This window comes from Thamnophis sirtalis, unplaced genomic scaffold (genome assembly GCF_051295495.1).
Source record: "Thamnophis sirtalis isolate CommonGarterSnake01/CBP01778 unplaced genomic scaffold, rThaSir2_p1.2 scaffold_14, whole genome shotgun sequence".
NCBI classification, from domain to species: domain Eukaryota; kingdom Metazoa; phylum Chordata; class Lepidosauria; order Squamata; family Natricidae; genus Thamnophis; species Thamnophis sirtalis.
The window spans coordinates 6,444,162-6,465,236 of NW_028261394.1; the positions used below are offsets into that span (position 1 = coordinate 6,444,162).

Genomic DNA, 21,075 nt, shown 5'->3' on the forward strand with positions numbered 1-21,075 from the left:
GCCACCAGGAGGCTCCTGAGCATTGGACCAGCAGGGAGGAGACAAAGGAGTGTGATCCGGACGTCATGCATTGGAGCAGTGGGGAGGATCCAAGGGAGTTGTTCCTAGATGCCCGGCACCGAAGAGCTGATAGGCGTAAGGAACAGTTACGCAGTTACAGGAGATAATTGCACTCAGCTGGTGGTAATTAGGCTCCTCTCAAGACTATAAAAGGAATGATTGTGCACACGCCCCTCTTTGCAGAAGTCAACGTATTCACTAAAGTTGGAGAACTCTCGTGGCGAGCTTGGAAGGCTGGATTGCTGCCAAGGTCTTGTCTTTGTGTTAATAAATCCTTGAAGTATCTTTGTCTCGGCGTGCTTTGGTGTGGGACGAGGGGGGTCAGAACACGGGCCACAACACTCTGATACTAATCAAGCCAGACCGTGTTTACTTCAGAAGAGCATCGTACCTGGCAAGCAATTCTGATCAGGAAATTGATCACCGTGTCGGTATGTTGCTTATCGATAGATTTGGAGAAGAGAGCATCTGCACCAGATAGGGACTGACTCCGGCCGAACACCTGAGGACATGGGAAAGGTTAGCCAGATGTTACAACAGAACAGGCACCCAAGTCAAGGTGCTCTACTTATGTCACCAGGCGCACTTGGTCCTTCAGTTTTTCTGCACTTCCTGGGTCCTTATTTTGAGGATTTCTGAGTTTTATGGCCAATTATTCCCCCCCTTTTTTTTTAAATGTTCTTTAATCAACAGTTTGGTCTACTGGTGAAGGGACTTGGCTAGAAACTGGGAGACGGTGAGTTCTAGTTCCGTTTTAGGCATGAAAGCAGCTGGGTGACTTTGGGCCGATCACCAGGAGACGGTGAGTTCTAGTCCTGCCCTAGGCATGAAAGCCAGCTGGGTGACTTTGGGCCAATCACCAGGAGACGGTGAGTTCTAGTCCTGCCCTAGGCATGAAAGCCAACTGGATGAGTTTGGGCCAATCACCAGGAGACGGTGAGTTCTAGTCCTGCCCTAGGCATGAAAGCCAACTGGATGAGTTTGGGCCAATCACCAGGAGACGGTGAGTTCTAGTCCTGCCCTAGGCATGAAAGCCGACTGGATGAGTTTGGGCCAATCACCAGGAGACTGGGAGTTCTAGTCCTGCCCTAGGCATGAAAGCCAGCTGAGTGACTTTGGGCCAATCACCAGGAGACGGTGAGTTCTAGTCCTGCCCTAGGCATGAAAGCCGACTGGATGAGTTTGGGCCAATCACCAGGAGACTGGGAGTTCTAGTCCTGCCCTAGGCATGAAAGCCGACTGATGAGTTTGGGCCAATCACCAGGAGACGGTGAGTTCTAGTCCTGCCCTAGGCATGAAAGCCGACTGGATGAGTTTGGGCCAATCACCAGGAGACTGGGAGTTCTAGTCCTGCCCTAGGCATGAAAGCCGACTGGATGAGTTTGGGCCAATCACCAGGAGACTGGGAGTTCTAGTCCTGCCCTAGGCATGAAAGCCGGCTGAGTGACTTTGGGCCAATCACCAGGAGACCGCGAGTTCTAGTCCTGCTCTAGGCATGAAAGCCAACTGGATAGGTTTGGGCCAATCACCAGGAGACGGTGAGTTCTAGTCCTGCCCTAGGCATGAAAGCCGACTGGATGAGTTTGGGCCAATCACCAGGAGACTGGGAGTTCTAGTCCTGCCCTAGGCATGAAAGCCAGCTGAGTGACTTTGGGCCAATCACCAGGAGACTGGGAGTTCTAGTCCTGCCCTAGGCATGAAAGCCGGCTGAGTGACTTTGGGCCAATCACCAGGAGACAGTGAGTTCTAGTCCTGCCCTAGGCATGAAAGCCGACTGGGTGAGTTTGGGCAAATCACCAGGAGACGGTGAGTTCTAGTCCTGCTCTAGGCATGAAAGCCAACTGGATGAGTTTGGGCCAATCACCAGGAGACGGTGAGTTCTAATCCTGCCCTAGGCATAAAAGCCAACTGGATAGGTTTGGGCCAATCACCAGGAGACGGTGAGTTCTAGTCCTGCCTTAGCCTGAGAATCGGCTGGGTGATTTGAGGCCAGTGACTCTCTCTCTCTCTCTCTGCCCAACCCACCTGATCGGGCTGTCTCTGCGGAGAAAACAGCAGGAGGAAAGAGCATTAACTACGTTTGCCAATCTGAATTATTCATAAAAATACAAAATAAAAGTGGGATTAAAAAGAAGTACAGGGAATGAAAGTTCTCTGGGCTCCTTCGCAAGGAAAAGCAGCACAAGCCCCCCAGGGAATAAAAAGAAACGAGGGACGGGAAGCCCCCAACCCCAAAATCCTTACTGCGCTCATTGCCCCGGTCGCCGTTCGGAACCGCTTCACTTCCTGACCGGAATCCACCGAGAGTCCTCTTTTCACCGCCGACGAGGCAGTACTCCCGCCCTCGCCACTGGCCCCCGGGTCCATGTCTGAATCCGGCTTTGGGGGGAGGGGGGAAAGAAAGGGAGAAAGCAGAGGCTCAGGAATCGGAAATCGCCCCCATTCTGTTCTGACCCACCTTCCCAAACACAGAAAACCCTCTGAAGTGATTCCAAGTTTCTCTCTCACCAAAGTTTAACAAATCCGTCCAGTGGGGAGATGAATAGTTGTCTGCCACACCTATTCATCTCCGCCCCCTGCCTTTTATCCCCAGAGCTAGGGTGGGGCTTCGCTAGCAGCGGTGGCTCTTCCGTCCCAAGGACCGGCCCATAGATTTCCACTGCTCTCCTCTCCTCTGCCACATCTATTCATCTCCGCCCTCTGCCTTTTATCCCCAGAGCTAGGGTGGGGCTTCGCTAGCAGCGGTGGCTCTTCCGTCCTGAGGACCGGCCCATAGATTTCCACTGCTCTCCTCTCCCCTCTGTCTTCTGCACACCTATTCATCTCCGCCCTCTGCCTTTTCTCTCCAGAGATAGGGGGTGGGGGCTTCGCTAGCAGCAGTGGCTATTCCGTCCCAAGGACTGGCCCATAGATTTCCAGTACTCTCCTCTCCCCTCTGTCTTCTGCACACCTATTCATCTCCGCCCCCTGCCTTTTATCCCCAGAGCTAGGGTGGGGCTTCGCTAGCAGTGGTGGCTCTTCTGTCCCAACAACCAGCCCATAGATTTCCACAGCTCTCCTCTCCCCTCTGTCTTCTGCACACCTATTCATCTCCGCCCCCTGCCTTTTATCCCCAGAGCTAGGGTGGGGCTTTGCTAGCAGCGGTGGCTCTTCTGTCCCAACAACCGGCCCATAGATTTCCACAGCTCTCCTCTCCCCTCTGTCTTCTGCACACCTATTCACCTCGCCCTCTGCCTTTTATCCCCAGAGCTAGGGTGGGGCTTCGCTAGCAGCGGTGGCTCTTCTGTCCCAACAACCGGCCCATAGATTTCCACAGCTCTCCTCTCCCCTCTGTCTTCTGCACACCTATTCATCTCCTCCCCATGCCTTTTATCCCCAGAGCTAGGGTGGGGCTTTGCTAGCAGCGGTGGCTCTTCCGTCCTGAGGACCGGCCCATAAATTTCCACTGCTCTCCTCTCCCCTCTGTCTTCTGCACACCTATTCATCTCCGCCCCCTGCCTTTTATCCCCAGAGATAGCGGGTGGGGGCTTCGCTAGCAGCGGTGGCTCTTCCGTCCCAAGGACCGGCCCATAGATTTCTACTGCTCTCCTCTCCTCTGCCTTCTGTGCATCTGTGCATCAGGCAGTGGACCTAGCTGTTCCTCCCCTTCCTCATCAGCCACCTCCAGACCTGGGGGCTGTTGACTCTCCATCTGAGGGCTGACGGACGGCCCAGGCTCCTCCCTCCCATCCTCCCTTCCTCCTCCTCCTCCTCCTCCTCCTCCTCCCTCCCTCCCTCCCTCCCTCCCTCTCTCTCTCTCTCTGCCAGCTCCATTCCCTCTTCCCTCTCTAAGGTTGCCTTGATGCTGACCCTGACTCCCACTCCTCCTCTTCCTCTTCTTCGGTTGCTGGAGATGCCAGTGGCCGACAAGACGCAACACATTCGTTCCTTCCCCCAATTCCCGCAGGCAGCTTCCCCCGATGGGTTTACCTGCTGATCTTTGATCCGTTGCAATTCCCACTTGATGATCACTTCCGCCAGATCCACCGCCAGCTTCCTCTGCTCGATGGTCACGCTGGGAGTGAAGCCCAACCTCTGCATGGCGCTGACCATGTGCTGCACTAAGTGGTGTCTCACCGGGTAGTACACCTGCAAAGGAATGTCGCAGAAGAGCTCGGGGAAAATTGCTCCAAACCTGGCCCTTTTGGCTGAGAAAGGCGCTAGCGAAATATTCTTTTTTTTAATCTATACTGTGTCTGTCTGCTTGCCTGCCTTCCTGGATACCTACGGGACCGCCTCCTGCCACATACCTCCCAACGACCCATAAGATCTCACAGGCTGGGCCTCCTTCGGGTACCGTCGACCGGGCAATGCCGGTTGGCGACTACTCGGGGGAGGTCTTTCTCTGTAGCTGCACCGGTCCTGTGGAACGATCTCCCCGCAGAGATCCGGACCCTTCCCACTCTCTCGGCCTTCCGGAAAGCCACTAAACCTGGCTGTTCCGGCAGGCCTGGGGCTGTTGACCCCAAAATACGGTCCAGCCCCATTTAGAACAGAGTGTATCTTTTTTTTTCTTACGATTTATTCTGTACTGTAAGCCGCCCGAATTCCTACGGGATTGGGCAGCATATAAATGTTATTAAACTTGCAAACTTGCCTATCATGTATGTATGTATGTATCTATGTATGTATATATGTATGTCCCTGAAAATAAGACAGGGTCTAATTTTCTTTTGACCCCCGAAATAAGTGCTTGGCCTTATTTTCGGAGGTCTTATTATTTTTGAGGTGCAGGAGGCGGTGAGCGTGATCACCTCATGGCTGTTGCTGTGTTGCAATATTTTTGGGAAGGGCTTATTTCAGCGCATGCGCACAAAAGCCCGATGGGGCTTATTATCCGGGGAGGTCTTGTTTTCGGGGGAAACAGGGTACTATACTAGAGAGGTGTCAAACTGGATCTCTTCGACAGCTGGATCAGCATCGTAGTTCTCCTCCGTAGGCCAGCCATGGGTCGGGAAGAGATGGGACGGGTGCCTCCTGCAGCTCTCTGCCGGCCAAAACAGGGTATGGGGGGCCCATTTCGGCTGGCTGAGTGCTGCAGGAGGCTGTCCAGGCAGAAAAAGGGGTGTGGGGGGGCACGTGCTCCTCCCCGCACCTTGTTTCGGCTGCCAGAGGCACCGCGGGCCAGTCCTTTGCTATATCCGGTTCACCGACAAATGCGCGCCGACAAAACCGCGGCGAGAAAACCACGACATTGAAATTGCACACACAACAGCGCGCCAACAACAGCATGCCCACAACAGCGTGCCGCTGAAAGCGCGCCATCAACAAACAACGCGAAAACAACGTAATAACTCTAACCCTAACCCTAAGCCTAAACCTAACCCTGAACTTAATCCTAACCCTAACCCTTACCTTAACCCTAATTGCGCTTTCGTCGGCGCGCTGTTGTGGGCGCGGTTTTGACGTCGCGGTTTTCTTGCTGCAGTTTTGTCGGCGCGCATTTGTCATGCGTGCATTTGTCGGGTCACGGCTATATCCATCCCTGTGCCTGTCAGGCTGCAGTTATATCCCTTTTAGGATCTTTGGCCTGCCACACTCTCTCTTATTTCATTATGCTGTTTCATTACTGTAGTAGTTGGGAAGGGGGGAATAGAAAGGAGTAGAATGGTGGAATGTGTTGTTCTCATTCTTTTCTAGAAGCCCAAGGTCATCTTTTGTCTCCGCACCTCTGCACCTGACCGGAAGCAGCTGGGTGGAGATGCCAGCGTGGAAGAAGAAAATTGGACCATGTGATGGATTTATGGGTGTGGGGGCAAGATCATGACTTTCAACTGGGTGGAATCCCAGGAAGTTTTTCAGATTTGGGATTCCACAGCCGTTGCCAACGTGTCTGTCTTATTAAATTGGAACTTTAAGGATAGCTCCGCCTTGGACTCTGATTTAATTCTGCATGATATTTGGAATGCTGACAGTGCCATTGTAACTTCGGTCACTGCAGAAACTGCTAAGAGTAGTTAAGAGGCAGCTAAGAGTAGTAAGAGTAGTTAAGAGGCAGCTAAGAGTAGCACAGCGGCCCCCTGCTTTGTACAGGCTGCGTCCCTACCTTAAAGTGCTGAACTATCAGGTGCAAGATGTGGACCAGTTGAGGCACTGTGTGGCCTTCTTCCACGATGATCTTCCTGGTCCAGTGGGTCAACATCTGGTGGCCATCCTCCATTCGAGCAGGTACCGCAGGGGTCAAGATAGCCATGGCTTGTCTGACAATGATCCGAGCCTCCATTGCATGAGCCTTCAAGAGACTGTGGAACACCTGAACGGAAGGAAGAGGATGAGGGGACTGGAGACTAAAGCATATGAGGAACGGTTGCAGAACTGGGTATATCTAGTTTAAGAGAAAGAAGGACTAGGGGAGACATGATAGCAGTCTTCCAAGATCTCAGGGGCTGCAACAAAGAAGAGGGAGTCAAGCTATTCTCCAAGGCACCTGAGGGTAGAACAAGAAGCAATGGGTGGAAACTAATCAAGGAGAGAAGCAACTTAGAACTGAGGAGAAATTTCCTGACAGTTAGAAACATTAATCAGTGGAACAACTTGCCGCCGGAAGTTGTGAATGCTCCAACACTGGAAGTCTTTAAGATAATGTTGGATAACCATTTGTCTGAAGTGGTGTAGAGTTTGGACAACCGGAATGGTATAGGATCTCCTGTCTGAGCAAGGGGTTGGACTAGAAGACCTCCAAGGTCCCTTCCAACTCTGTTATTTTTTAAGGTAGGCATGATTTCAATGTGCAGAAGGTACGGAGACCTGGCCCATTAAATCACTAAGAGTTAGACACAACTGCATGGATAACATTGTCATAGAACAGGCATGATGGCACAGTGGTCAGTGCGCACTACTGCAGGCTACTTCTGCTGACTGCCGGCTGCCTGCAATTTGGCAGTTTGATCTCACCAAGCTCAAGGTTGGACTCAGCCTTCCATCCTTCCCGAGGTGGGTAAAATGAGGACCCAGATTGTTGGGGGAAAGAGGCTGACTCTGCAAACCCCTTAGAGAGGGCTGTAAAAGCACTGTGAAGCAGTATATAAGTCTAAATGCAATTGCTATTTCCCTCCCTTCCTTCCTTCCTTCCTTCCTTCCTTCCTTCCTTCCTTCCTTCCTTATTTCCTTTCCTTTCCCTTCCTTCCTTGCAATGGTGGCACAATGATTAGAATATTGCCAGCTTACTCTGCCCGCTGCCAGGAGTTCAATCCTGACCAACTCAAGGTCAACTCAGCCTTCCATCCTTCCGAGGTGGGTAAAATGAGGACCCAGATTGTTGGGGGGCAAGAGGCTGACTCTGTAAACCGCTTAGAGAGGGCTGTAAAGCGGTATATAAGTCTAAGCGCTGTTGCTATCATCATGCCTACCTAATTCAGACCCTTCATCCTTTGTGGACAGGAGAACAGAAAAAAAGCAGGACTGGGTAAACCCAGAACTACCACGATGGCGGAAGGCTGCTTCCAAAGAGTGCCCCCCCCTTTATTCACCCCGCACCAGAGGTGGGTTCCTACCAGTTCGCACCAGTTCGGTAGAACCGGTTCGTCAAATCTACCGAACCGGTTAGAAGAGGTTCCACCAGAAAGCAGGCCACACCTACAGAAGAGGTTCCAAAAATTTTTGAAACCCAACACACACACACACACACACACACACACACACACAGAAAGAAAGGAAGAAATAAAAAAAGAAAAAAGAAAGAAAAAGTGAGAGATGAAAGAAAAAAAGGAAAAAGGGACAGAGAGACAAAAGGAAGGAAAGAGAGAAAGAAAGAAAGAAAGAAAGAAAGAAAGAAAACACATGGCCGGCAAGCCACTCCCACCAGGTCACATGGCCAGCAAGCCACTCCCACAAAGGAGACCACACCCACAGAGTAGGTTCGAAAAAAATTTGAAACCCACCACTGCCCCGCACGTACCTGCAGGACGATCTTTTTGTGGATGGCGAATTTGGCAATGATGTGAGCCAGGAGCAGGTGCCCGCTGTACTTGCAGGCTGGGTCCACGCAGGCTTTGGAGAGCAAGCATGGCCAAGCGAAGGTCATCAGGCGGCGCAGTTTGCTGTTGCGGTTCTTGTTGTTGTCGTGAATGTGGTGCGGGGCGTGTTCGACCAGCAAAGTGGCGAACTGCAGGAGGTAAATCCGGAGCGAATCCAGCATGTCGGCTTGCTTTTCTGGATCCAGAACCTGAATCGCCCAAAGGGAGGGGAAGAGAAAGGTCCAGAAGCGCCTATGGGCAGTCCTCGAATGTACGACCACCGCTGAGCACCAATATGTCTGTGGTTATGGGAGATGTTGGTTAAGCAGGTTTTGCCTCCCCCCCCCCATGTTGCGGCCTTTTTTGGCCGCGGTTGTTAAGTGAATCACTGCCGTTGATGGGTTAGTGAATCTGGTTGTTAAGTGAACCTGGGTTCCCCATGGGCAGAGAGACAGACATCGAAAGAAAGACAGAGAGATGGAGATTAGAGATAGATGGATGGACGGACAAACAGGCAAACAGACAGACAGAGATTATAGATAGATGGAGAAAGACAGACAGACAATAGATGGATGGAGATAGATGGATGGATCGATGGATCGATGGATGGATACAGAGAGAGATGGATGGATGGATAATAGAGAGAGAGGCAGATAAGACATATAGATATAAATAGGATAGATAGATAGATAGATAGATAGATAGATAGATAGATAGATAGATAGATAGATAGATAGATAGATAGATAGATAGATAGATAGATATAGACAGACAGACAGACATGGATGAATGGATGGATAGATACAGAGAGAGAGAGATGGATGGATGGATGATAGAGAGACAGCCAAGACAGATAGATATAAATAGAAGATAGAAAGATAGATATAAACATAGATAGATAGATAGATAGATAGATAGATAGATAGATAGATAGATAGATAGATAGATAGATAGATAGATAGATAGATATAGATAGATAGACAGAAATACATAGATAGATAACTAGATAGATAGATAGATAGATAGATAGATAGATAGATAGATAGATAGATAGATAGATAGATAGATAGATAGATAGATAGATAGATAGATAGATAGATAGAGACATGGATGGATGGATGGATGGATGGATGGATGGATGGATGGATGGATGGATGGATGGATGGATGGATAGATACAGAGAGAGATGGATGGATGATAGAGAGACAGACAAGACAGATAAATATAAATAGAAGGTAGATAGATAGATAGATAGATAGATAGATAGATAGATAGATAGATAGATAGATAGATAGATAGATAGATAGATAGATAGATAGATAGATAGATAGATAGATAGATAGATAGATAGAGACAGAGACAGACAGACAGACAGACAGACAGACAGACAGACAGACAGATGATAGATACATAGATACATAGATACATAGATATGGATGGATGGATGGATGGTATAGATGATAGATAGATAGATAGATAGATAGATAGATAGATAGATAGATAGATAGATAGATAGATAGATAGCTGATAGATAGCTGATAGATAGATAGATAGATAGATAGATAGACAGAAATACATAGATAGATAACTAGATAGATAGATAGATAGATAGATAGATAGATAGATAGATAGATAGATAGATAGATAGATAGATAGATAGATAGATAGATAGAGACATGGATGGATGGATGGATGGATGGATGGATGGATGGATGGATGGATGGATGGATGGATGGATGGATAGATACAGAGAGAGATGGATGGATGATAGAGAGACAGACAAGACAGATAAATATAAATAGAAGGTAGATAGATAGATAGATAGATAGATAGATAGATAGATAGATAGATAGATAGATAGATAGATAGATAGATAGATAGATAGATAGAGATAGAGACAGACAGACAGACAGACAGACAGACAGACAGACAGACAGATGATAGATACATAGATACATAGATACATAGATATGGATGGATGGATGGATGGTATAGATGATAGATAGATAGATAGATAGATAGATAGATAGATAGATAGATAGATAGATAGATAGATAGATAGATAGATAGCTGATAGATAGCTGATAGATAGATAGATAGATAGATAGATAGATAGATAGATAGATAGATAGATAGATAGAGACAGACAGACAGACAGACAGACAGACAGACAGACAAGACAGACAGACAGACAAAACTACCTTTGTTATGAACACACTGGTGATGCTCTCAGGGTTGTCTCCTTCGGGATTGGGGGGCCCCAGAAGCTGCTCCCCTTCCCCCTTTTCAAAGCTGTGCAGGAAAGCAGGATTCAGGATGTACTGCAGAACCTACATGCGCCCAGGGGAAAGGAAAAGGAAAGAAGGGTTTTTTTAAACCTGCCCAGGTGTAACCCAGAAGGGAGTCAACGAGCTACAATATTAGGAAGAGAGAAGCCTAAGTAGATCTCCAAAGGACGTGAAGATCCCTCTTGACATTCAATCTCTTTCGCAGAAAAGCTTCAGGCACCCATATCCCCAAAGAGGCATATTTGGAAAGGAGTCGGATCAATTCCTGACTTTTATCCTTATTTCGGTTCCATGGGTACAAAATTCTTCCAGAAGTGGACCAGCTAATGACAGATAGTCCTCAACTTAAAGGTAAAGGTTCCCCTCGCACATATGTGCTAGTCGTTCCCGACTCTAGAGGGCGGTGCTCATCTCCGTTTCAAAGCCGAAGAGCCAGCGCTGTCCAAAGACGTCTCCGTGGTCATGTGACCGGCATGATTAAACTCCGAAGGCGCACAGAATGCTCTTCCCTTCCCACCAAAGATGGCTCCTATTTATTCTACTTGCATTTTTACGTGCTTTTGAACTGCTAGCTTGGCAGAAGCTGGGACAAGTCACGGGAGCTCCCTCCATTAGGCGGCGCTAGGGATTCGAACCGCCGAACTGCCGACCTTTCTGACCGACAAGCTCAGCGTCTTAGCCCCTGAGCCACCGCGTCCCTCAAAGTCCTCAACTTACAATCATAATTGAGCCTCCTATTTTTGTTACTGAGTGAGATATTATGAAGTGAGTTCTTCCCCCTTGTTTCAGGGCTTTCTTGCCACCGTTGTTAAGTGAATCACGGGCGAGGTTACGCTAGTAACAGGGTGCTCTTGCCTTCCCCGTTGGCTTTGCTGGTGAAAAAGGGGGAAACACGTGACCCCCGGGATGCTGCAACCGTCATAAGTACGAGCCAGTTGCCAAAAGTGTATGAATTTTGATCAGGAGGTAGAGGGGAAAACGGTCGTAAGTCATTTTTGTCGAAAGTGCCATTGTAACTTTGAACGGTCATTAAATGAACTGTTGTAAGTCGAGGGCTGCCTGGGTAAACCCTTAAAGGCAGGAGCTCCTTGTGGCTGGAGAAGGAGGAAGGGCCGAGTTGGCGTTTTCTCACCTTGGCTTTTAGCTCGTCGCCGAAACCGAGATCGCTGAAGTCGACAAAGCGGAAGAACAGCGCCCTCTTCTGGGCGATGGTGTAACTTTTGGGGATGTCTTCCTCCATGTACTCCTTCAGGAAGGTCAGGTTGCAGAGGAAGCGGCCGGTGAAGGCCCGGAGCAGCTGGAAGAGCAGCTCGATGTCGTTGTAGTTCCTCCTGGGGGGTTGAGGAGGGAAAACCAGGGGTGAAGAGAGTCCCCTTGTGAGGGAAAAGGGCCTGCCTTGTTCCTGAGGGGAAAGGAGGACGGGAGAGGGAGGGAGGAAGGGAGGAAGGGAGGGAGGAAGGAAGGAAGGAAGGAAGGAAGGAAGGAAGGAAGGAAGGAAGGAAGGAAGGAAAGAAGGAAGGAAGGAGAGGAGGAGGAGGGAGAGAAAGAGGGAGGAAAAGGAGGGGGAAGAGGAGGAGGAAGGGAGGGAGGAGATGAGGAAGAGGAAGAGGGAGGGAAGGAAAGAAGGAAGGACAGAAAGAGGGGGAAGAGACGGGGGAAGGACAGAAAGAGGAGGGGGAGGGAAGGGAGGGAGGAAAGGAAAGACAGGATAAAGTAGAAGATGGAAAGGAAGGAGGAAGGGAGGGAGGGAGGAAAGAAAATTGGAGGGAGGAAAGGGGAGGGAAGGAAAAATTAGAAAGAGAGGAAGGGATGGAAGGAAGGAAAGGAAAAATTAGAAGAATGGAGGGAGGGAAGGAAGGAAAGGAGGAAAAAATTAGAAAGGGAGTGAGGGAAGGAAGGAAAGGATAAAGTAGAAGATGGGAGGGAGGGAGGAAAAATTGGAGGGAAGGAGGGAAAAATTAGAAAGGGAGGGATGGAAGGAAGGAAAAGAAAAATTAGAAGGGAAGGGGGGGAGGAAAGGAAAAGAAAGGGAGAGGAGAAAGGGAGACGGAGGGAAGGAAAGAAGGAAAAGAGGAAGGAGAGAAGAAAGGAAAGGAAAAGAAAGGAAGAGGAGAAAAGGAGATGGGAGGGAAGGAAAGAAAGAAAAGAGGAAGGAGAGAAGAAAGCAAAGGGAAAGAAAAGTTGGGGAAAGGGAAGGAAGGCACCTCAATTTTACAAACACTAAATTTTACAGACAAGCCTGTAAGAAATCGTCTATTTCATTTATTTCTCCCTACCTACCCCCCCCTCCTCCTAAGACCAACGGGGCTGAGACCCCCTCTTCCCTCCGGAGCTTCATCCCATTCCCCCTTGGAGTTCCCTGCGAGAGGGAGGGACCGGCCCACCGGATGAGGTCCATCCATAACCAGAAAGGCTGTGTGTGTGTGTGCTCCGTTTGAATGACCCCCCTCTCCAAAAGACGCACTTGCAATAATTCAGTAAGCAGTAGGCCAGGAGTTTCGGCTCCTTCCAATTGGTGGCCGCCATGTTCTCCTTCCGGTGCCTCTCTTGGAAAGTCTCGCTGACCCACACGCGCCTCAGTTGGCTCACCAAGGAATGCTGGTTGGCCAGCCAGCATTCATCGTTCTTGACGATGATGCTGATGATCTGTTGGAAGAAGAAGAAGAAGAAGAAGCAGAAGGAGAAGGAGAAGGAGAAGGAGGAGGAGGAGGAGGAGGAGGAGGAGGAGGAGGAGGAGGAGGAGGAGGAGGAGGAGAAGAAGAAGAAGAAGAAGAAGAAGAAGAAGAAGAAGAAGAAGAAGAAGAAGAAGAAGAAGAAGAAGAAGAAGAAGAAGAAGAAGAAGAAGAAACCCAAGGTAAATTGCCTTTCGGCGGGTGATCAGTTGATGTCCGTTTAATGTTCTCAAAGCGGTTGGCAAAGTCAGCATCTTGCCCCCAACTGACCTCGGAAGGATGGAAGGCTGAGGCCGTAGCAATAGACTTATATACCGCTTCACAGGGTTTTTACAGCCCTCTCTAAGCGGTTTACAGAGTCAGCCTATTTGCCCCCAATAATCTGCGTCCTCATTTTACCCACCTCGGAAGGATGGAAGGCTGAGTCGACCTGGAGCCTCTCAGGATCGAACTGCTGGCAGTGGAAAGTCAGCTTGAAGTTCTGCATTCTAACACTGTGCCACCATGGCTGGCTTCCTTCCTTCTTTCCTTCCTTTCCTTCCTTCCTTCCTTCCTTCCTTCCTTCCTTCCTTCCTTCCTTCCTTCCTTCCTCCCTCCCTCCCTCCCTACCTACCTACCTACCTTTACAAGCTATAGCAGACTTATATACCACTTCCCAGTGCTTTACAGTCCTCTCTGAGATGTTTAGAGAGTCAGCCTCTTCCCCCAACAATCTGGGTCTTCATTTGATCCACCTCAGTAGGATGGAAGGCTGAGTCAACCTGGAGCCGGTCAGGATCGAACTGCTGGCAGTTGGCACAATGAGCCTGCAATACTGCATTCTAACCACTGTGCCACCACGGCTTGCTTCCTTCCTTCCTTCCTTCCTTCCTTCCTTCCTTCCTTCCTTCCATCCATCCATCCATCCATCCATCCATCTTTTTTACCTACCTACCTACCTACCTACCTTCACAAGGAATAGCAGACTTATATACCGCTTCACAGTGCTTTTACAGCCCTCTCTAAGCGGTTTACAGAGTCAGCCTTTTGCCCCCAACAATCTGGGTCCTCATTTTACCCACCTCGGAAGGATGGAAGGCTGAGTCAACCTGCAGCTGGTCAGGATCGAACTGCTGGCAGTTGGAACAATGAGCCTGCAATACCCACTGTGCCACCACGGCTTCCTTCCTTCCTTCCTTCCTTCCTTCCTTCCTTCCTACCTACCTACCTACCTACCTACCTACCTACCTACCTACCTACCTACCTACCTACCTTTACCAGCAATAGCTGACTTATATACCACTTCACAGTGCTTTCCAGCCCTCTCTAACCAGTTTACAGAGTCAGCCCATTTGCACCCAACAATCTGGGTCCTAATTTTACCAACCTTGGAAGGCTGAATCAACCTGCAGCCGGTCAGGATCAAACTGCTGCCAGTGGGCAGTGAATTGCAATACTGCCGTCCAACCACTGTGCCACCAGGGCTCTCTTAAACCCAGCTGAGTACCTTTTATTTAGCACCCCGTGTTAAAACAGAAATTACGGTACCTTAATGGCTTGAAACTGGAGATCGAGCCGCATGGTGCTGGTGCTGGGGGAACCAGGCCGAACAGCCGTCTGGGTCCCGCCAGGTAAGAGTAAGGTGATAAAACGGTTGGGGTTTGCCGCCAGGACGTCCCGCAAAGGCTTGGCGTCTTTGTGTTTTAAAAAACTCTGGAGTTTCAGGAGTCATTGGAGTTTTTTGAAAGTGGAGAAAGAAAAAGAAAAATTGTTGGGTGAGGATAGCCACGAAACGTTTACGAAAAAGGCCCAAGACAGTGATGAAATTCAATTTGTTGTTACTACTGGTTCTGTGGGCATCGCTTGGTGGGCGTGGCAGGGGAAGGATACTGCAAAATCTCCATTCCCTCCCCGCTCCAGGGGAAGGATACTGTAAAATCTCCATTCCCTCCCCGCTCCAGGGGAAGGATACTGCAAAATCCCCATTCCCTCCCCGCTCCAGGGAGAAGGATACTGCAAAATCTTAATTCTCTCCTCACTCCAGGGGAAGGATACTGCAAAATCCCCATTCCCTCCCCGCTCCAGGGGAAGGATACTGCAAAATCCCCATTCCCTCCCCGCTCCAGGGAGAAGGATACTGCAAAATCTTAATTCTCTCCTCACTCCAGGGGATGGATACTGTAAAATCCCCATTCCCTCCCCGCTCCAGGGGAAGGATACTGCAAAATCCCCATTCCCTCCCCGCTCCAGGGAGAAGGATACTGCAAAATCTTAATTCTCTCCTCACTCCAGGGGATGGATACTGCAAAATCCCCATTCCCTCCCCGCTCCAGGGAGAAGGATACTGCAAAATCTCCATTCCCTCCTCACTCCAGGGGATGGATACTGCAAAATCCCCATTCCCTTCCCGCTCCAGGGGATGGATACTGCAAAATCCCCATTCCCTTCCCGTTCCAGGGGAAGGATACTGCAAAATCTCCACTCCCACCTCACTCTGGGGCCAGCCAGAGGTGGTATTTGCTAGTTCTCCGAACTACTCAAAATTTCCGCTACCGGTTCTCCAGAACCTGTCAAAACCTGCTGAATTTCACCCGTGGCCCAAGGCCTCCATGCTAAACTGCCATTTAAGAGCCTTGGTGGTAAGCTGGTTCTTACCATGAACATCCTGCTCCACTGTGGATCATTCAAGGTCGCTTCCATCATAAAGAGCTCCACCGTCTGAGACGGATGGCGGGTCAGAAACTTTATCAGTGGTTCTCGGAAGGGGCTGCCAGCCTGCACAGTGGGTTGCAAAGTTAACATGTGAGTGGGTGGAAAGTGCCACCGGTTGGTTTTTAAGAGGGAAGGAGGGAGGAAGGAAAAAGGGAGAAGAGAGGGCTGGAGGAAGGAAGGGAGGGAGGGAGGGACGGAGGAAGGAAGGAAAAAGAGAGAAGGGAGGGAGGAAAGGAGGAAGGAAGGTAAAGAGAGAAGAGAGGGCTGGAGGAAGAAAGGAAGGAAGGTAGGGACGGAAGGAGGAAGGAAAAAGGGAGAAGAGAGGGCTGGAGGAAGAAAGGAAGGAAGGGACGGAGGAAGGAAGGAAAAAGGGAGAAGAGAGGGCTGGAGGAAGAAAGGAAGGAAGGGACGGAGGAAGGAAGGAAAAAGGGAGAAGGGACGGAAGGAGGAAGGAAAAAGGGAGAAGAGAGGGCTGGAGGAAGAAAGGAAGGAAGGGACGGAGGAAGGAAGGAAAAAGGGAGAAGGGAGGGAGGGAGGGAGGAAAAAGGGAGACGAGAGGGCTGGAGGAAGAAAGGAAGGGAGGGATGGAGGAAGGAAGGAAAAAGGGAGTAAGGAGGTAGGGAGGAAAGGAGGAAGGGAGGGATGGAGGAAGGAAGGAAAAAGGGAGAAGGGAAGAAGGGATGAAAGGAGGAAGGGAGGGAGGAAGGAAGGAAAAAGGGAGAAGGGAGGAAGGGAGGGAGGAAGGAAGGAAGGAAGGAAAAGGAGAAGAGAGGGCTGGAAGAAGAAAGGAAGGAAGGAAGGTAGGGATGGGGGAAAGAAGTAAAAAGGGAGAAGGGGGAAAGGAGGGAGGAAAGGAGGAAAGGAGGAAGGAAGGGAGGGATGGAGGAAGGAAGGAAGGAAAAAGGGAGAAGGGAGGGAGGGAGGGAGAAAAAAATAGAACAACTGTAATTTGGAAAACATTAAGGAAATCAGGGTCCTTTTACCTCAATCAACATGGCTCGTTCCGTTTTCATTACCACTTCCAGCAAAGGCTTGACCAGGGTCTGGGGAGCAGCTGGGATCAGATGAAACAGGTTTATAATTGCTGAGCAAATCTTCATTTCCTGCAGACAAAACGGAAATATCAGACAGCGGCCAGCATCTATCTATCTATCTATCTATCTATCTATCTATCTATCTATCTATCTATCTATCTATCTATCTATCTATCTATCTATTTCTCCCTCTCTCTCTCCTCTCTCTCTCTCTCTGTCTATATATATGTGTGTCCGTGTGTGTGTGTATGTTTGTATGTATGTGTGTGTGTGTATGTATGTATGTATATATGTATGTATACACCTAGCTGATAAAGGAAGAGAGCCTGTGGCTTAGAGGTTAATATAACTGCCTGATACGTAATACAGCACAGGTTCAAATCCCAGTAAGGGTATGGCTAGCTGATGAGATCTAAATAGCTTGAAATAGATCTATACTAGTCTCCCTTTATTTATTTATCAGCACAAATGCAACATATATACATACACATATACATACATAATCTTTTTCACCCCATGGCTGACCCCTGAAGCTACATGGGAGATGATGGCTAGTAAGCCAAAGAGTGAGGAGTTAAACCATGGTTACTTACCCCAAGCCATTTAAGGAGTTGCACTGGTTTGGAAAATGTGTGTGTGTGTGTTGTGTTGTGTTGTGTTGTGTATGTTATGTTATGTTTGGGCAGTGAAATCTTTTCGCCTTTGTTTTTTCATGGAATTGACAAGAGAAGTGGGGTCAGACTGTACCTCTCTGACTGTCAAGAGATTTTTTTTCTCCCGCACGGCACTTGTGCTATTCATGAGGACTAGCTGCTTTAAAAGCCAACGCTTGCCATTCATGAGGACTCAGCTGCTTTAAAAGGTCTTTTTCCAAAACTGCTATTTTCTAGCTTTTTTTTTTTAAACGGGGGATTGCCCCCCAAAAAACCCCAAATAAATAAAATCTGTATTAAATCTAGAAAGGCGTGACGGCATTTCCAAGGATTTAGAGAAGCTTCCAGAAGGGGGAATCTCTCGGTTATTTCTTGGCGGTTTGGCATTTGACAACTCAAAACATTCAGAGATATATAAATACACACACACACACACACCAAAATCTCCTAGTGGAAAAGAAAAATGAAGAACATGCTTAAAAGTCCTTCGCACGGCAAGTGTTACATAAACAGACTCTTTCACAGACAAGAAAACAAGGGGACAAATCACAGCACTGCACTCAAAGGCACAATGCACTCGGCCCCGATGGGCAACAAGGACAGCTAACAACACACAGCAAAGGTAACAATGGGACCCAAAAGGTAATAGAAAGGAACAACAGGGAGGAGGAGGAGGAGGAGGAAGGGAGGGAAGGAAGGGAAGAAGGAAGAAAGGAAGGAGAGGAAGAGGAAGGAGGGAAAGAGGGAGGAAGGAGGAGGACAGGGAGGAAAAACAGGGGGAAGAGGAAGAAAGTGAAAGAGGGAGGGGATAAGGAAGAGGAAGAGGGAGGGAAGGACAGAAAGAGGGGGAAGGGATGGAGGGAAGGAGGGAAAGAGGAGGGGGAGGGGAGGGAGGTAAGGAAGGACAGAAGGAGGAGGAGGAGGGAAGGGAGGGAAGGAAGGACAGAAAGAGAGGAAAAGGACGGAAGGAAGGACGGAAAAAGGAGGGGGAGGGAAGGACAGAAAGAAGAGTGGGAGGGAAGGGAGGGAAGGACAGAAAGAGGAGGGGAGGGAAGGACAGAAAGAGGAGGGGAGGGAAGGACAGAAAGAGGAGGGGAGGGAAGGGAGGGAGGGAAGGACAGAAAGAGGAGGGGGAGGGAAGGGAGGGAAGGACAGAAAGAGGAGGGGGGAAAGGGAGGGAGGGAAGGACAGAAAAAGGAGGGGGAGGGAAGGGAGAGAGGGGAGGACAGAAAAAGGAGGGGGGAGGGAGGGAAGGACAGAAAAAGGAGGGGGAGGGAAGGGAGGGAGGGAAGGATAGAAAAAGGAGGGGGGAGGGAGGGAAGGATAGAAAAAGGAGGGGTAGAGAAGGGAGAGAGGGGAGGACAGAAAAAGGAGGGGGAGAGAAGGGAGAGAGGGAAGGACAGAAAGAGGAGGGGGGAAGGGAGGGAGGGAATGAGAAGGAGAAGGGGTGGGAAGGCGGGAAGAAGGGAGGGAGGGAAGGACAGAAGGAGGGGGAGGGAGGGAAGGACGGAAGAGGAGGAGGAGGAGGATATGACTAGGAAAGTCAGGAGAGAGATAACAAGGAAGGAAGAGACAGAGGAAGATAAGCGAAGGAGGAGGATGAATAGAAGGAGGAAGGTGAGGAGGAGGAGGAGGAGGAGGAGGTTGACGAGGAGGAGAAAGAGGGAGCTGAGAAGGAAAAAGAGGGGGAAGGAGAGGAGGAGAGGAGAAATCACCACTCCCTTGTGCCTCTACCATCAAGTCTCACCTCTACCCCTTCCACGGCAGGCTGAACCAAACAACAGAAGAAAGAAAAGAAAAGAAAACACAAAAATTCACAGCATGAACAAACAACAAAAAAAGGGGGACACAAATGCCAGAAACAAAAAAAACGAAGAAACCCAAAACGTGTGTGAGTGTGTTGTTTGCTTTGGACTGCAGTCGGGGAAAAGAAAAGACAAACCAACAGACCAACAACTTGATTTTTTACTGGTATTTAAAGTACAGAATTCATGTTTTCTCACCTCAAACTGACCGAATGAAGACAAGGAACTTTTCCTGCACTCTGCAATACTGTCCTAAGGATGGGAAAAGCAACTTTTTCCTCTTCTTTTTTTGGTTCTTGGAAAACACACACACACACACACACACAACACACGGAATACACAAGAGTTTCCCCCCGTATTTCCAAACATTAAAACAAAAACCAAAGCCGACTGGGGTGGGCCAGGGAGGGGAGGGGGGGAAGGGGGGGGTTGAGATTAAAGCTGGACAAGACACTGACAAGCAGAATTCAGGTTCAGGGTGGCAGAGAGGCCACCCAGTGATCACCAGTCTTGTTCATTCTCACACACACGCAAACACAACTTCCGGAATGTTTTAAGGAAACCGTCCAAATAAGGGAGAGAGGGATTTCTGGAGAGAGGATAGGACGAAGCAAGTGCTTTTGACCCCCCCCCCTCCCACCGGATCAGGGGCTACGAAAGTGGAAAGTTTTGAGACTTGGGGACTTCAACTCCCAGAATTCCCCAGCCACTATTCCCCAGCAAAACCATCGGTATCTATCCTCCCTTCCCTCCCTAATTTTTCTTTCCTTTGTCCCTTCCTCAATTTTTTCCTTCCTTCCTCCTTTCCTCCCTCCCTCCAATTTTTCCTTCCTTTCCTCTCTCCTATTTTTTCTTTCTTCCCTCCCTAATTTTTCCTTCCTCCATTCCTTCCCCACTCCCTCCCTCCTTCCCATTTCTTCCTTCCTCCCTCTTCTAATTTTCCCATCCTTCCTTCCCCACTCCCTCCCTCTTCCTTCTCATTTCTTCCTTCCTCCCCCTCTTCTAATTTTTCCTTCCTCCCTCCCTCTTCTAATTTTTCCTTCCTTCCTTCCCCCCTCCTTCCCTCTTCTTCTAATTTCTTCCACCCCTAATTTTTCCTTCCTTCCTCCATCCTCCCTCTTCTAATTTTTCCTTCCTCCCTCCTTCTTCTAATTTTTCCTTCCTCCCTCCCTCTTCTAATTTTTCCTTCCTTCCTCCCTCTTCTTCTAATTTTTCCTTCCTTCCCCCTCCCTCCCTTTTCTTCCAATCTCTTCCTCCCAATTTTTCCTTCCTCCCTCCCTCTTCTAATTTTTCCTCCCTCCCTCTTCTAATTTTTCCTTCCTTCCTTCCTTCCTTCCTTCCTTCCTTCCTTCCTTCCTTCCTTCCTTCCTTCCTTCCTCCATCATTGGTGCTCTGTAATTATCTCCAGTCCCAGTGGAGATAACCAGAACAGCTTCCAAGGGTGAAGCTTGGGAACAACCAAGCAAGCAATTCACTGAGAAGAAATTGCCAACGTTGTGGTACAGCCACACTTTCCACACCACAAAGATCTCACGCACCATCCACTCGGGGGAGCGGGGAGAGAGAAAGGGGGCCTTCCTTGCACTTCAGCTACATCAGCTCATGTCCCACCAGCTGCCTCTCAATGCCATGGAGGGGCTACCTTATGAAAAATAAAATAAAAACGCTTCCATCCTAGGAAAAAAACATGCATGAAGTTGAAAAGAATTGAAACCTGGCAGTTAAACGTGACGTTTCTCCCTTCTACCGTAAGCGTCTCTCTTTCCGCGTTCAAAGACCCCCCCCAAAAAAGAACCTGGGACTTACGTTTCCATCGCTCCTCTGGCCTCCTTTATGCGTTAGGACCACCACCTCCATCCATTTACGCAGGTGTTGCTA

The 21,075-nt window shown here is 49.2% G+C and overlaps 1 protein-coding gene across 1 annotated transcript in view; it reads right to left on the bottom strand.

Moving 5' to 3' along the window:
- Positions 1-21,075, bottom strand: part of TRRAP (transformation/transcription domain associated protein) — a 141,252-nt gene that overhangs the window by 75,851 nt on the left and 44,326 nt on the right. Inside the window, 12 exon segments of the mRNA XM_087729239.1 lie at positions 452-562; positions 2,305-2,439; positions 4,030-4,188; positions 6,146-6,352; positions 7,997-8,263; positions 10,256-10,384; positions 11,475-11,673; positions 12,807-12,988; positions 14,542-14,706; positions 15,649-15,768; positions 16,689-16,808; positions 21,004-21,072. Of these exon segments, the coding sequence (XP_087585365.1) occupies positions 452-562; positions 2,305-2,439; positions 4,030-4,188; positions 6,146-6,352; positions 7,997-8,263; positions 10,256-10,384; positions 11,475-11,673; positions 12,807-12,988; positions 14,542-14,706; positions 15,649-15,768; positions 16,689-16,808; positions 21,004-21,072 (1,863 nt within the window).